Source organism: Diadema setosum, chromosome 22, assembly GCF_964275005.1.
Source record: "Diadema setosum chromosome 22, eeDiaSeto1, whole genome shotgun sequence".
Taxonomy (NCBI): Eukaryota; Metazoa; Echinodermata; class Echinoidea; order Diadematoida; family Diadematidae; genus Diadema; species Diadema setosum.
The window spans coordinates 13,613,137-13,630,768 of record NC_092706.1 but is presented as its reverse complement, the minus strand read 5'-3'; the positions used below and the strand labels follow the sequence as shown (position 1 = coordinate 13,630,768).

The following is a 17,632-nucleotide window of genomic DNA, read 5'->3' as shown; positions in this document are numbered from 1 at the left end:
TGTTTGATATTGTTCTGCCTTTGAAGAAGACGTTCTGATATATGAGTAAGGGTGGTGGTTTACATTAAAAAATATTCATCTTCAAAAGTCTGTGATTGCAAAGGTACATAGTGTAAAACAACCTGCTCATTTGCTAGCTTCAATATTTGCAGAGCTTAGTTTCAGCGAGTCGTTGACACCGTCTCATTTTTCGAAGCTGCTTGCCACACTGACATTGCTCATTCTTGCTGCAGGGGTGAATATTTCCGAAACCAATGCCGCTGTGGCCGGAAGTGGCTCTCTCAACGTGGTAGAGAACACGGACACCGCCATCGACACGGAGCTAGAATTGACAGGGAGGTCTTCGGCTGACAGCGCATCGATCAGCGGGACTGATCTCTGGTCCCTACAGGTGTTCACCAGCTCCAACGAGATGGGGTCTACCAAGGACAGACTCCTCCCGGATCATCGCTTCTCTGCCAGACAGGTGCGCCCCTCAAACAATCTGCACTCTCAGATTAGCCATGTATTCATGTTCATTCATAAGAGAAACGTTAACATTTTTGAGCTATTTTATCTGTATGTGTGTGCATTTTCAGTTTCTAATGTTTTTGAATTAGTTTGGTTTCTTTTTTGAATCTATATAGGCTTATTCAGATTTCTTAAATGCAGGATATTTTGTGCTGTGGAAATTGTGGCATGTTTAACACTTTGTGAAAAAAAAAAGGGAGAGCAAGCATAGGAAATTAATCCCACATATCTTTTTACGCTTACAATAGATATCTACAAAGAAGACATTTTACTCCTGTTAGTATTAATCTTTTTGTACAAGTGAAGCTAATATTGGTAATGGTGTTGATAATGATAATAATAGTAAATAACTCTAATCATCAGCAGCATCAGCTTGATCATATCAGTGATCATGATGATCATAAATGTAATTTCAGTGATTATGATAATGATTATCCTATGGTAAGACAGCTTTGGTACATTTGTACAATCACCATTGTTATTGTTACTATCATGTGAGTTAGTAGTAGCAGTAGTACAGTAGCATTGGTGTTAGTGTTGCATTTACTACCTACCATAGCAATAGTAATTGTTACACAAGTCTGTAGACAGATTACTGCTTATACATGTACACTGTATCTCCCTTTAACCCACTGGACACTACATTCTGCAAAATATAGTCAAACCTGTCAATAGTGACCACTGTCTATAGCGACCACCTGCCAAATGCAACCACTACACACAATTCCCCACAAGAGAAAAGCCATGTTAATGACCCTGTCTGTTGCAGCCACCTGTCTACAACAGCCACTTCTTTTTTTCTTCCTTGGGTTGCCGCTATAGACAGGTTTGATTGTATCACCGACACTGAATACACACAAGTTAGCAGTAGTTATGTTAGAGTTAAACCTTCCCTGCTACTCTCCGTTCTACTGCTTTCCATCAGGCTGGAACCCCAATAGCCTCCAACAGCCCGTTTGCCTTCACCAATGCAACAACGAGCGATGTCATTAACGTTGCCTTCAACATGTCCGGAGTGACTTGCGAAATGAGCAGCTACCTCTGCCTTGAAATCCTGAAGAACAGTGGTGCCAATCCCGACTTCACGCTGGTCGGCAACACCGTTGGATGCGTTTCACTCAACTGCAAAGGTGAGACTGGTGCAAGGTGCCATCTTTGGAGTGTTTTTGGCCAATTCATCACAGTGATCGTAACCTCTGGTAGAGGCAAAATACTGTCTCTCGCAGAGGACATAAAATGGAGGTCCCATGTGTGAGAGAGTCACAACCCTTGCATGTAAAAGATCCCGCTTCATTCATCGCAAATTGCCCTCCATCAATGTAAATAAGCACTGAATTGATTGCCGTTTTAGTAGTATCCCTGATTTACATTGATGTAGGGCAGTTTGTCAATCAGTTGCAATAAAAACGTCTTGATAGAAGAATTTCATGAATTTGAATAATTACACAGTACCCGCAGCATGCTATAAGGATTAGAACCAGCACTTGCTGTCGGGCGAAGCTCAGTGGTCTAGGGGAGTGGGCGCCTGTCCGAAGATTAGGAGGTCTTAGATTCGAATCCTGCTACTACTTAAACACAGATCAATTCAGTACTTATTTACATGTACATTGATATACAGTATTAAGGCAATTTGTCAATCAGTTGTAATTTGATATTTTTTCTGCAGTCTCATCACTTAGTGACTATTCTAGCCTTGTTGTACATGTACATGTATGTCATTTGACTGATTTAAAATTTATACAATATTGATGTGAAATTTGCATTCTAAAAGGAGAGTATGCCTTGTGTGTAAGTGCCTAATTCTTGCTCAGAGAGTCACATATGTTCCATTTTCCAACCATGCTTTGCCGAAGTCTCCTTGAATATTGATACAATCCTTCCATCAAATACACACACTCACACACATACTGCCCGAACAACACAAGACCAGGTGTACATGTCTGTTGAAATGTACAGGTAAAGCTATGAATAGCTTTGTTTTTGCTTTCTGAGAGGGCAAGATATATCTTAAATACAGTGTTTTTGGTTTGTTGTTGTTGTCAATTTTGACAATTGAAGCAACCTGCCTTCAGGTTTTGCTGTAAAGGTGAGAAGACCTCACGTCTCAAAAATGACAAATGTTCAGGAGAGCAAAGAACCTGGCAACCAAAGCACTGTAACAAATGGGATCGCCTTTCCTTTGACATGCCATGATGGCTTCATTTTGGGGATATTAGACAGCTAGGATTTGGACAGGACATCACTTGACTTACTATCTGGCAATTAATCCAAAAATGTGATTTTCACCAAGATTTAAGAAACAAGGTCTTGTCACCCCAGCGACGTTACGTGTGATCTTTCTGTTCCATTTGGGTGTTCTCCGTAGGTGTCATTGTGACAGAGGCAGGTTTGAGCATCACTCAGATACCAAATGGAAATGTCTTGATCGAGGGCTTCCCCGACCAAGTCGTCGACATTCTCTTCAACGTCACCACCAACAGCACGGGAGCGGACGCCCTCGGAGCAGGCCTCTGGCAGCTTCACGTCTTCACCAATGCCTTCGCCAACGGCTCCGGCACCGTCCGTCAGTTCGAAACCACCTTGACGGGTGAAGATTGGGCTGATACGAACATCACAGCAGGTTCAATGGTCTCTCTGCCTGTGGAAGTAAATGTGGATCTTTCATCAAGCCTCTGTGCTGAGGTAGGTTCTTTGGCCAAATTCCACCAGTCACATTTGATGTACTGATGTCATCTCCATTTAAAGGGGTGGTATAGTTTTGGATGAGATGGGGCTTTAGGTGTCCAACATTTTGTGAGATAGTGAGAAACTTCTTGTGAAAAATGAAAGAGCATGCAATTTTATGCAAGGAATTCAAAGTTTATTTGATATGAATTTGTTCTCAGATGGCTGAGATATCTAAAAACAAAGAGGTCCTAATAATAGATGGACACAACATTTATTAGGACCACTTTGCTTTACCTTGTTCTTTGATATCTCAGTCATTTCAAAACTGATTTTCGTTAAACAAACTTTAAATTCCTGTTAGAAATGTATGCTCTTTCATATTTCCTAAACTGGTGTCACATTACAATATCTCACAAACAGTTCAAATCTGAATCTCAAACAAAATTATACCATACCTTTTAAGGCTAACCACAATCAGACTAAAGATACTGATATGAATGTTAAAGCTTAACAATTATTAGTATAAACTATTTGACATCAACATTGATGTTATTTTGAAAAAAAAAAAAAAGCAAAAATGGGGGGAGGGATGTTGCTCTCCTGAAAATTCATGATTTTTATTTTTTAATAAGGGGTCACCTCTTATTACCCCAAGGATACATGTATATTGTTATAGAATAGTATATCATTCACTCATTATTTATCTAGCGATCCACGTCCGACAAGCTTTGCTTTTTAGTGGATCACTATTTTCCATGATCGAATTTATTTTCCACTTGCCCACGTAGTACTTGTACAGTGTTCCTCTTTATTATTGTACATATATGTTGTTCTATAATTTGTCTCGTATATTACATGAATCTTTTGCAAGCGTTTGAACAATATCACTTAATGACATGTATACATTGTACTATGTTTTTGATTTTCGTTGATTGGAAATAAACTATGATTGAATTGATTGAATTGAATTGAATTGAATTGAGGATGAGATGCTTTAACCTTTTGAGAACGTGCTGATTTTGCAATACATTTTGTAATTACATACTTTCACATTGGACACTTGCCTGAGATTAGTCTTCAACAGGTTGATAAAACAGAAAAAAAAGGAGCCATGGTTCTAAATTTGCTTGTTAAAGGGGAAGGCTAGTAACCGATCAGTGGGAATCAGTGGAAATGCTGGGAGATGATTGTTCCAATCCTTATGGGATTCATTCAAGAGTTCATTGTATATCTATTGTTGTGTGAAAATGATTTGCTTCAGAATGGTCTCATACTCAAGTAATGTGCAGTTTAATGCTTCCAGGTTAGCGTCCCTGGTCAGTGACGGAGCATTAATCTGCACATTACTTGAATATGAGACCGTTCTGAAGCAAATCATTTTCACACAACAATAGATATACAATGAACTCTTGAATGAATCCCATAAGGATTGGAACAATCATCTCCCAGCATTTCCACTGATTCCCACTGATCAGTTACTAGCCTTCCCCTTTAACCCTTGCATTACCAGCAGCAATCTTTTAGTTGTGAGATGGCCAACTCTTTTTATCGCACTGTGTCATGGCAGGTCAAGTATCTGTGTGTGGAGCTGCAGAAGGGTGCATCTCCGAGCCGAGACTTCACACTGATGTACCAGACCAGCCAGGCTGACCTTGTAGACTGTGTGCCAGTTACCTGTGAGAGTAAGTGCCCAGAACGCACAATGCAAATACAAAATGAAACGAAAAAATCAATAAGCAGAAAAAAAAATTAAAACAGATGCAAAACAGAACAAACGCAAACAATCATGAACAAAAATAGAAGCATAAATTGTAAGACTAAAAAAAAAAAATTCACGTGTTGTGTAGGATCATTCAAATTCATGAAATTCTTCCGTCGAGATGTTTTCATTGCAACTGATTGACAAATTGCCCTACATGGACATAAATAAGCACTGAATTGATCAGTGTTTTAGTAGACGCCATGATAAACAATCATGGGAGTACATACTAAAACACTGATCAATTCAGTGCTTATTTACGTCGATGTAGGGCAATTTGTCAATCATTGGCAATGAAAACATCTCGACGGAAGAATTTCATGAATTTGAATAATTACGCAGTACCCGCTGCATGCTATAAGGATTAAAACCAACACTTGCTGTCAGCAAAAGCTCGGTGATCTAGTGGAGATGACGCCTGTCCGGTGATCAGGAGGTCGTAGGTTCAAATCCTGCTCGAGTATGTACGGCCATGATTTTTTATCATGGCTACTACTAAAACACTGATCAATTCAGTGCTTATTTACGTCTATGTAAGGCAATTTGTCAATCAGTTGCAATGTGTAGGATAAATCGCAAAACAATCCTCAAGCTCCATTTGTATAGTCTTAGGCTTCCTCAGCTGTATAAACCCATTCGTAACAGAATCCCGATGCGCTGAATATACATCCTTGTGGGAATTGCCATGTTTGGGAGGCAATGTTTTAGGCTGGCAATGCATATGAAAGAGTTTTTCGTTGATGACTGCCAATATTCGTCTCAGGCTGGAACGGTCTGTCTGTCTCAGCTTGTCCTAAGCACTGGAAGAACTGGTCTGAAAGAGAATTTCCCTCCTTGTTGAGATTGATTTTCATTAAATGAGTGAATCTGAAGAGACAGTATGGATAGAGTTTTCACTGACATTAAAATTGGACCAAAATTAGACAAATTATGGAATCCTCACATGCACTTGCAAAACGGTGATATCAGTGGCAGTTATATCCAAATTCAGTGAGGTGATGATTGTAGTGACTGCACAACTCTGCTCTTGGTTTGTATGGAAAGGAATCTTGCGACTTTCTAATCTTTTTTTTTTTTTTTTTTGAACAGCTGCCGGCATTTCGCGCAACGGAATGTCCTTTACTCCCGAGCGGATTGTAGAGCACCAGATGACCCCGGAACCGTTCACGGTGTCCGTGTCCTACAAATCGGAGCCCGGCCGTGACAACATCACAGGAACTAATCTGTGGGCGCTCCGTGCATACCTCAGCGACTCGGTCAACGGCACCACGATCCTCTCCCAGAGTGAGGTGCAGCTCGGTGATCTCGCCAACGCTCCTTTCTACTCTGGCAGCACCCTCAACTTCACCAATCTCCCCGTGAACATCTCGCTGATGGATGTCGTCTGTCCAGAGGATGCTTTCTTCTGCACACAGCTGGAGAAGGGTGATCCCCAAAACACTGAGTATTCACTGGAGATCCTGCCAGAATGTCTACCCATCCAGTGTGCTGGTAAGTTTGTCAAAAACCAATGAAAAAAAGAAAAAAAATCAGAGAAAACTACAAAACACATTCAAAACAAAAAAAGAAAAAAGAATGCTTCCATTTAGGATTATTGTGTTAAAATAATGACATCGTAGGAATGCTATTCACTGTGTGGGCGGCGGGTGGTGATAAGATCTAAGCACAGAAAAATATGTTTTACATCAGATCTTAGATAAGAAATCAGAGTTTCGAAACATTTTTGTATGTAGAAACATAAAACGTACATTGGCCATGATCTGCTATTCTGTCCACCTTGTTCAGTAGCCATCATCATATTCAAGAACTTTAGGAGGTTTAGTACTCTTTCAGTCCTGTAAAACAACATTTAGAAATTTACCTGTGGAACATGATTAAGGTACGGACAGTTCTGTTTTTTTTCTTCATGACGCCAGCCTGGTTTAATAAACAAAAATGTAGATGACGCCTGAAAGGAGAGGAGACATGCAGAATGTTCCATCCAAAGAATTTAAACTGCAGGACAGCTGTTAGGGAGGGTTTCAGTCCAAAGATGGAAGTCAAGGAACTTTTAGTGCCACCCAGAAGTGGCATTTTAGATCCAGTGATTAGGACTTTCGTATATCTTCCCAGCAACTAAAATCATCATCTACTGTATGATATGGATTAGTCAAAGTGCTGCAAGACGAATGAATATGCTAAACTTGGAGGTTTTTTTTCTGGTGGCGAGCCAACAGCATGTACACCACAGGCTCTGGGCTTTATTCATGCGGTACATTCCCAATTTCAGCATGTTCTGCTTTCTGAAAAATACATTCGCACACTCACCGTAAATCATTGGACAATCAGGCACTTGTGTTGTATAAAATGCAAAAATTGTTCTTTTGATCGTGCTTAAATATCATCACTATGTTATTTGATATTGCCATTTAGTCGCCCAGAAACTCTCCCACATGAGTGAATATTACAGATAATTTAATCTCATGCAATCATGCTTATCTGATCGGTGGCTGATGTTTCATATATTCTTGTGTTTAAGCTGTAATGCATTTTTCATATTTCTTTTGTTTACCACCAAACAATTAATAAAAGATTTTATTTTATGAAATTGATTTGGAATGGTTTTAATTTACCTCTTTGGTAGAAGCTATCCATTGTTGCAATGCAATGCCAACTACAGTATCATGCTTACCGTATTATTTGGTTTTGTTCTTCCAACATTCATCCCCTGGTGATATTATGTACAGCTTTCGGCTTTTGAATTTGCAAGTTGTCAAAGGGTCGTATTTGGCACCCAGCCTTGTCAAGTTTTTCTCTTTTTTTGTTGTTGTTCCTTACCTGTTCTTTTTTCCAGGCGTCATCCTGAACTCCACAATGGTCACAGTCGATAGTGCCAACTTGCGAGAGTTTGAGACCGATCAGCCTGTTGTCCTCTCCCTCATGCTGAATACCGTTGAGGACGGCGCAAGTGTTTCTGGCATGGACTTGTGGGACTTCAACATCTTCTTAAGCAGCAGTGATACCATGTTTGATAACCGCCTGGCTGTAGAGGTGAGAGTCTGCTTCTAGGCTTGGGTTGTCATCTCCTTTCAAGTGCAAAGTTAGGGGCTCAGACATAGGGGCTCAGGACTTATATTAGCTACCGGTACTTGTAGACATACATGCATCCTCCAATTGTGTAAATATGCATCAGCATTTAGATGTCATTTCTCATCATTCATGTTGATAGTGTTTATCAAGATAATTTGAAATTTCACTGGGCATTAGAAATATCAAGTAACAGGAAGCAAGTAAAGATTATTATTTCTAATTGTTGATTCAACAAATGTTCATACAGCTCTTCACCTATTGACCATCAAGACCTTCTACAAATCATTGAAGAAAATCAAATATTGAATATTGTAGCAAGAAGGTCAAAATAGTCATTGGTCTGAGTGTGTAATGCAAACTGCTTGATTGAAAATTGGACATCGTGTGTGAAGGCTGGTGGTCACAATGGCAAGTCTTGACCAATGGATTGTTTCACCTATCTGCAGATGGTTTCCCTCTCAGCTCCAAACAACGAACACACCGTGGTTGCCGGCACGCCCCTGGATGTGTCAGGCTTAGATGGCGCCCTGGACCTCGCCGATGTCGGATGCGTCCAGTTCAGCTACATCTGTGTGGAGGTGTACCGTGCGGCCAATGCCAGCCAAAACTTCACCCTCGAACTCTTGCAGCCCGGTTCAAACATCGGCTGTGCACCCATCAACTGTCGAGGTATGAAAGGATGGGATTATGCCCTGCTCAGATAATTTGAAGAGAAAGTATCCACCTGTCAAATTTCTGTGTGTGGTGTGGTTTTGTTTTTTGGCAGTTTGGTTTTTGATCTGCGCACAGTTTGTGTTTGAGGTGGTATCAATTCACCTTGTGTTTCGCCACTCATTACTTTCCCATATTAAGGCTACCGTGTTTAGTGTCATCATATTCCTGTGATATGATGGTGGAGAAGAGAATGCAAGCTGCATTTTCATCCCAGGGTGTCCCCAGCCCATTCGTATAGTTCCAAGTACTGGTACTTTGGTCTCAGTCAGAAACCTAATACCGTATGAGCTTAAATTTTTGCTTTTTGTAACAGATTTATTCCCAAATTGCTGCTTGTTGCTGTCTCGTTAAATTGTCACTTCACCTTTTCACATAATAAATGAGATTGAGTACAGTTGTAAAAAGCAATACTAGTACAGTACATGTACTGAATGTTGCAAATCCACGTTAAACAAGTAGTGTGTTTTGCATTCAAAATGCTATACATACATGTAGCATGTTGTATCACTCATCATTTCCCATCTAGCATATTAGACCTCCAGTAGTTACTAGTTGCACACAATATTATCTGTAATTGATATATTATTTGCAAAATTGCATATATAGTGTGTATTTTGGTTTTGCATGTTATTGACGTGCTTCACAAGCGATTCGTGAAATTCACAAATTTAATACCCTTGTACAGTATAAAGAAATGACAAAAGTATGACGCTCCTAAATCGTTGGGTTGCGATCTCGTACTCACTTGCAGCCTTCATTGCTTGCTTACCATCCCTTGTGATCTCTCAGGTGTCGTGATGACTGACGTCGCTCTCAATCTCACGGATGGCGAACCGGTGCTCGAGCGGGCGACCAGCCAGGACGTGTCCTTCGACGTGACGCTGATGTTCGACGACGACAGCGCCCAGTTCTCCGGCAGCGACTTCTGGCAGCTGGACGTCTTTACAAACACCGACAGGGACGGCCGTGGGGATAGTTGCGCCATGCATGACCCTCTCTTCCTGGACGGGAACATCACCCGGGGCCAATCCGTCATGCTGGCCCCACAGATGCTCAGCCTCAACTTGTCCCAGTGCACGTGTCCAGAGATGCCCTTCCTCTGTGTGGTTGTCAAAAAAAATCCGCAAGCCAGCAGAAACTTTACCTTGGATATCGCTCCGGATGGTTTCACCGCCTGCGAACCTATCGACTGCACAGGTGGGGTAACCTCTCAGTCCTTCCTAGTTTAAAAGCTGAAATTCCTTTCTAACAACATGATTTTGTCACCAATCAAAATAAGCAACCTTCTCTGTCTGCTCAAAGTCTGTATCAAATATGATGCAATCATAGAGAAAAAACACTGCAGACTGTATTTTACATAATTTAAATTTTACTTTATGTAATGACTATCAATGGAGTTTCATCATCGTTTTAAAAATCCGAATCTATAAAGGTTGATAGAAAACCAACAATGACATATGCCCGGACAATAAGACTGAAAGTGGACAGTAGCCACAAATTGTACTTATGTGGATTATGCCTTCTTATCTGTGGCAATTGCAAAGAAGACAAACCAAGGCGATCAAGGTGGGACCCACCATTTATTAGGATCACTTGGTGGTTTTACTTTGCTCTTGGATATCTCAGCCATTTCAAAACTGATTTTCATAATAAATCAAATGAACTTTGAATTCCTTTAGAATTGTATGCTCTGTAGCATTTCATGAGTAGTTTCTTTGTATCTCGCAAAAAGTTAAAAGCTGGATCCTCATCTCCACCAATACTATGTCATCCCTTTCGTGGACTATATACTTTTATGATTGTTTTCTTTTGTGCAGGTGTAAGGATACAGAGCGTAGACCTGAGTTTACAGCCTGGGTTTATCCTCTTTGAGGCCCAAGACAGGCCAGAAAGCTTTTATGCTGATGTCTCCTTGATGGTGGATCCACAGTCTGCCGGAATTAGTGGTAAGTCATTTTGTGGCTAGCAATCCAGTACCTTGGCATAAGTTATGTAATGCTGTTCAGATATCACAAAACTCTTCTTGTAAGCCTTTTCTCTGTGAATTCGTCCTCAGTAAGGTAATATTTGTACAAGGATGTGTGGCAAACAGTACATGTACAATGTATGTGTGGGGAAACAGTGCAAGTATATACAGGTTTATACAGTGTACACATTGTAAATACAAACATACAATCTGTATCCTTTGAAAGGCTTTGTCTTGCAAAGGCATTCAGTCACTGATGTTACATACATTGTAGTTTTGGCTTTTGTAGTTTGGTCAATGACAATTTCTACGCCATTGGTGGTTATTGAAAGAAAATTCACTAATGTAAATGTATTTGTGCAGGGACTGAGTATCCTTTTAAGGAGGCAGTCAAAGGGCAGCGTAGTGTTTGCTTCTGTAGTTTGGTTAGTAATCAATATACTCAACCTACAGTATTTTCTTTTTTTAAAGTCACTCATCATAAACCACTCATATGCATTATCTGAAACCACTCCTACTTTCTTTTTGATCAAAAGGCTAGTTGATTACTATAGTTTTCCCAAAACTGTGGGGTTGCATGTCTTCGTAGTTGTATATACACATATCTTAAATCTAGTCTTCTGCACATTCCAGATCAATGCTTTTTGGGTGCAAGTAGTCACTGTAAAGTTTATTACAAAAATGGGTAATCTAGAAGTGCCAGAGGACACATTCTTTAAAGACAGTATTAAAAAAAAATATAATGGCAAGATTGCTTTTCAGTCATGAACTAATAAGAATCGATAAAAATTTTATTGAAAGCATAGTTTAAACAAGACTTATTGGTTACTCACTTTATATATTTATGTATCTTTTATTCAAGGCAATTTGTTAGTTTTTTTTAAACAACCAATTCCGCATTGTTCTCATCATATGACCATATCACCACTCTGTGATCATCAGCACGTTGTTATATAGCTCAATTTTTCTTTTAAATTTCTACTATCAGATTATAAGGGACAGATTAAAGTTTGCCAAAGCTACCTCTCAGAGCACAGTGTACCCCCCCCCTTTATTTCTTTCCAGGAGCTACCGATGTATGGGCACTAGAGTTCTTCCTGGCCTCCAGACCCGAGGACTATAACGAGCAAGCCACGCTCACGGAGATGCAGCGGAACCAGGGCGTGTCCAACGTCACCATCGAGTTCCGGAATCTCACCGTGGCGCTGGGCACCTTCAATTACATCTGCCCTCCGAGCGGGACGGAGAGACTGTGCGTCCGTGCCAGCCGGTCGAACAGCATCAGTCCCGCCGATATAGATATTTCGTTCGTCAACGACACATCTTGTGTTGTAATTGTCTGCCAAGGTAAGCGTCATGTTGTTGTATGTAAATTTTTTTTTTGTGTGTGTGTGTGTGTGTTTGCGTTTGCTTGGTTATTTGCTGTGTTATGAACAATCTAGTTTGCTCATTCATCTGTTGAGCAGTTACAGTTGATTTGAAGGGCAGCCGTTAACTGCATTCAACTAGAGCTTCTCCAAATGTAAAACCTGCACACCGTCACACCCGAACATCAACTCAGTGGTGTGCACAGACATGCACACAAGCATTGCATATCAAAATATGCATGTAGATACAATTTGTAATATGTCGGGGGTAGATAAAATGCTTTAAAGGTCAACTGATGGACAGATTAAAAACTTAATTTAGCAGCTTCTATCAAATCTCCATGCAGTGAAATTTAGAGGAAAGAATTAAATGACTGGTTGGTAATTTTGCCACAATGTTCTTCCAGGATTTGAAGGGATAATAAACACAGGCATGGTTTGAGTTTCTGTGTGTGTGTGAATTGATCCGGGCATGAAAGAAACAGAGCACAAAATTCCTTGGTGCATGTAGAATGGATATATAATACATATTTATGTACATGAACTTTAGAACACAGAATGACAAAAGAATAGAATATCTTTGCAAAATGTGCAATTCTTCTGATATTTGGCTCCTTTGCGAAATGCTTGGATAAGTTTATGTCAAACTGTAGTCTTGTTCAAGAATGCAGTTATCAACTAAAGCTCTGCCGACCTATAATACATACCTGGTACATGTGCTGATGAGATTTCAGAACAGTCATGTTCTATATGGAAATACATCTGTAAAATGTTTTTATCATCTTTGCTTCCATACATGTATGTTCAATAACCTCTTATCACTGGGAAAACATAATCTTTGATATGTAATCCACTTTTTTCCTCCAAAAGGCGTCGACCTCACAAACCTGACTGTTAACGTCGAGGATGATTCAGCCTTTGTGGAGTTTGAAGCAACACGCGCAATCGTCTTCGACATCACTGCGAACGTCACTGACTCGAGCACCACCATCACCAGTGGTGCCAACCTGTGGTCTGTCCTTGTCTATGCAGCCTTGTATGAGAACGGAACCGGCGAGCGCTTCAGCGAGAGCCAGATTCCCCTCAATGACCTCTCTGCATCGGTCACCCCCAGAGAGCTGGTGACGTACAACAACGTGACCTGGAATCTCGACTTGTCCAACTTTGTGTGTCCCGACAGCAACACGTTCTACATGTGCGTAGAGCTCTCCGCCAACGCCAATTCTACCCCAAGATTCTCCCTGTCAGATCCCCTTCTCACCTGTACAGAAATCGACTGCCTGGGTAGGTCTTTCTACGTACTCCAGATTTTGTCGAGTGGTGGCTGCAATCTTGAAGTCTGTGAATGTGAACTTTAGAATGTCATCAATTCTGACACTGCCTGAAAGTCTACATTTGAGTTTTGAGATGTAATGATTCATCCTACTGATGTTGCTGCTGCTGCTGCTGCTGATGATGATGATATTGATTACTATTATTATTGTTGTTGTCATTATTATTATTATTATTATTATTATTATTATTATTATTATTATCATTATTATTATTATTATTATTATTATTATTATTATTAGTATTATTATTATTATTATTATTATTATTATTATTATTATTATTATTATTATTATTATTATTATTATTATTATTATTATCATTCATTTATTTGTATTGTTATTACTGATAGTAATGGTAGTACATGTAGTTGTAGTTGTGACAGTAGTTGTGACAGTTGTAAGGATATACTGATGATAATACAGCCAACTCCCATTCTAACGAAGTTTTCTTTTGTTATATGGAATTTTAGTTATAACCAAATAAATAAAGGACACAAAGATATTTAGCTGATAATTTGGGGGCCTGAATTTTGTTGTAACCCTGTTCATTGTATAGGGAGTGCACTGTGTTGATTTCATGATGATGATAATATTTAAAATTAAAAGAGAGATATTACACACAATTCTAAGTAGAATCTTCTTTTTCTTCTAGTGCAGTGCATATCATGTTTACCATATTTGTGACACTTAGCAGTATATTTCTCATAAAAATGAAACATACTGTATGCCTTGTCCAAACATGTTTTTGACCATAAATATTATTTGTGTGATATACACATGTGTATCTCTGCCATGTCCAATCATAACTTGACCGTAAATACTGTTTGTGTGATGAATGCCTTTACAATTACATGCGAGAGAATGTCATCACAGATCGAAGTACATGTATGACTTGCCTTTCCTAACTTTCTCTCTTTCTGAAGGCGTTGTGATAACACTTCTAAATTTGACTGTCGTGAGTGGCGATCCAGTCTTGGAGCGGACGCCCAACGACGTTATCCTCTCTGTGACGGCAACGTCCAGCGCAGCGGGCAGCAGCATCGTCGGGAGTGGTCTGTGGAGCCTCGACATCCTCGTCTGCGAGTTTGACCAATGCTCCAGTGGCAGTAGCAGGAGGAGGAAGAGGACCACCGTGAGTACAAATTGATGGGACTGAAGGGAACACGTTTGCTCACCTTGACGAGTTAGATCTCTTGGAATTACAGGCTTCAGCAGAGGCCATGTGAAAAAATGGACTTCCATAAACGGCTGATGCCTCTGCCAGCTTATCTAGCTTGTTTATGGAAAGGTCCATTATGTGGTATAACCTTGCAGTGTCGCACTGATGAGTTGTTTCACACAGCTAGCTTCCTTCCTATTCAATTAGCCTGTAGTAATTGCTTGCTCATTTAATGAGATGATTTTGTCAACAGTGTCAGCTGGGCTTTTATTTTTTTGTTGCATTGTTCAATCAGGCAGAAGACACAATAATGATAATGATAATGATTGCATTTATATGACGCTTTATACGGGTGTTTCTAAGTGCATCGGTGCTATATTTATACATGAAAAGTAATAGGTACGATAAGATAAGGATAATGCAAAACCAAAGTAACAGTAGCAAAAATTTTTGCATGAAGTTTGATGTGCATGATGGTGCTATCCCCACAACAAAGAAAGCATATTCAGGGGGGGGGGGGGGGAGTGTTAATGATGAGATATATATAGTTATGATGTTAATGTTTTTGTTTTTTATCTCAACCTGACAGGGTTATTATGATCAGGTCACAGCTAATTTGACCTCAGCTGAGGCCAATGCTGACCTTCCTGCTGGTAGCAGCATCAGCTTCAACAACATAGCATTGACCCTTGACCTGACCACCCTCACTGTTTGTCCCGAGAGTGAGATTGTGTACATTTGCGTGCAGCTGGAGCAGGGGGATTCCCCCAGCAGAGACTTCAAGCTGTCAGGAGACCTTCTTGCATGCCAGCCAGTTAATTGTGAAGGTACATTGTTGAAAAAAAAAAAAAAAAACACATTATAAAACAGCAATATTGATCGTATGTTCCATGTGATATGCAACATGGTGCAAATATTGCAACTGATTGACAAATTGCCTGACATTGACGTAAATAAGCACTGAATTGATCAGTGTTTTTAGTAGTAGCCATGATAAAAAATCATGGGCGTACATACTCGAGCAGGATTGGAACCTACGTTGATGTAGGGTAATTTGTCAATCAGTTTCAATGAAAACATCTCGATGGAAGAATTTCATGAATTTGAATGGTGCAAATATATTGATTATTTTCCCAGGGAGTGTTATAGATGGGGGGGGGGGGGGGGGGAAACTCCTTTAATCCATGCCAACATATGTTTGAATTCTAAAATGTTACAATGGGATGTTGAACATTTCTCTAACATGCTTTCATCCCATTTTCATTGCCGCTTTTTCTCCCAAGACAAAATTTGGAGACAAATGAAACATATTTCATACTTCATCAAAACAACGGCTGTATTTCGACTTAGTAATTCAAAGGTCTGATTCCATACCTCCGCTTAATGCGGTATCAAAATTAAATGAAAAAAATTAGATCTCTTAAAATCTTCTTATTTTTCTATGATGCAATCCGACTATTTATAGGAATATCATGAAACATCATTGAAATGCATGTGATTTTCCATTTAAACAGCCTCAGGGGACCCAAACCGAAATAATGTCCAGAAAAGTTGATTGCTTTGAGATCATGTCAGGATTTTTTTTTTTCTTTTTTTCAGTAGAAAGGTTCATTTGGAAATGCTAATCTTAAAGGGACTGTACAGTACTGGTTGAGGTGGAGATTCATGTTTTAAACATTCCTAAGTGAGATAATGAGAAACCTCTTATGAAATATGAAAGAGCATGTAATTTTAAGAAGGATTCAACATTTATTTGATGAAAATCGGTTTTTCAAATGGCTGAGATATCCAAAAAAGTGATAATGATAAAAGGCGACAGGCCACGCCTTTTATTAGGATCTCTTTGTTTCACCTTGTTTTTGGATATCTCAGCCATTTCAAAACCGATTTTCATCAAATAAACTTTTGATACCCCTTAGAATTGCATGCTCTTTGACATATCATAGAGTTGTTTCTGAATATCTCGCAAAACGTTAAAAGCTAAATCCTCACCTCAACCAGAACTGTACACACCCTCTAATGTCAGGTACTGATTTTGTGTTTCATTCAAGAAAGTAAAAGTTCTAGAAAAACTTTGGAAATTGAAGGGACGAGCAAAGAAGTATCAATGAAGGATTCATCATTTGGTGGTCTCTGTCGTAATCATTGTCCTTGTCACTGTCTGTGTCATTGCCAGGTGTCCACATCGCCAGCGGTGTGGTTGACTCATCGACGGGGACGTTGCAAGAGGGGAATCCCAGCAATGCCGTTTTGCTGCGGCTCACATTCACTGCTGACGTTGAGAGTGCCAGCGTGTCTGGGACTAACCTCTGGGACATCGAAGTCTTCGGGAGCCGATCGGACCAGCCCGGTGAGACTGAGGTGGGCCTGGTCGTCGCCGACATCGGCAGTACCACCAACGTTCCTCTGGCGCCCGGCGGATCCATACAATTTCAGGCAGCTGCCACCCTGGATCTATCCGTCCCTTCATACAGAACGTGTGATGAAGTCCGCTACGTCTGCGGCAGGCTTACCCGAAACCCAGCAAGCTCCGAGACATTCTCTGTAACTGGAAGTCAGCGTACTGCTTGTGCACCTTTCCAGTGTACAGGTGATGAAAGCATTCCCCCACTGTGTATATATATATATATATATATATATATATATATATATATATATATATATATAGATACATATATACACATATACATATATATATATGTGTATTTGTTTTCTTTTATTATTATTTATTTTTTGTGAGTGAGATTTGTCAAAATTCTGAGTGAAGTACATATGTATACAACGTGTGCAAATTTGTATATGTACATATTATATGTACCTCTTGGGACTGTCTTTCACTTCTGAGCTTTTCACATCCTCTGTAGTAGTTGCAAAGCTTAGTCAGACTACCACTACAACCCCCAAAATAAACAGAGAATTACTTAAAAACAGAGATGAATAAGAGGATTATTACTGTATTCTGTGTAGCTTATGCATTGGATATGAGCGACATATGATATACAAGTGTCTGCACCTATCAAGTTGCACATGTAATTACATCCTGAAAATGACCAGAAGTAAAAAAAGTGTACCGGAGTTTGCTGAGTG

The 17,632-nt window shown here is 39.8% G+C and overlaps 1 protein-coding gene across 1 annotated transcript in view; it reads left to right on the top strand.

Moving 5' to 3' along the window:
- Positions 1 to 17,632, top strand: part of LOC140245153 (uncharacterized) — a 110,979-nt gene that overhangs the window by 17,578 nt on the left and 75,769 nt on the right. Inside the window, exons 11-24 of the mRNA XM_072324752.1 lie at positions 234 to 466; positions 1,436 to 1,640; positions 2,876 to 3,192; positions 4,745 to 4,859; positions 6,026 to 6,427; positions 7,770 to 7,966; positions 8,452 to 8,674; positions 9,509 to 9,916; positions 10,537 to 10,665; positions 11,751 to 12,032; positions 12,923 to 13,336; positions 14,310 to 14,518; positions 15,135 to 15,372; positions 16,722 to 17,135. Of these exons, the coding sequence (XP_072180853.1) occupies positions 234 to 466; positions 1,436 to 1,640; positions 2,876 to 3,192; positions 4,745 to 4,859; positions 6,026 to 6,427; positions 7,770 to 7,966; positions 8,452 to 8,674; positions 9,509 to 9,916; positions 10,537 to 10,665; positions 11,751 to 12,032; positions 12,923 to 13,336; positions 14,310 to 14,518; positions 15,135 to 15,372; positions 16,722 to 17,135 (3,786 nt within the window). The remainder of the gene's footprint in view (positions 1 to 233; positions 467 to 1,435; positions 1,641 to 2,875; positions 3,193 to 4,744; positions 4,860 to 6,025; positions 6,428 to 7,769; positions 7,967 to 8,451; positions 8,675 to 9,508; positions 9,917 to 10,536; positions 10,666 to 11,750; positions 12,033 to 12,922; positions 13,337 to 14,309; positions 14,519 to 15,134; positions 15,373 to 16,721; positions 17,136 to 17,632) is intronic.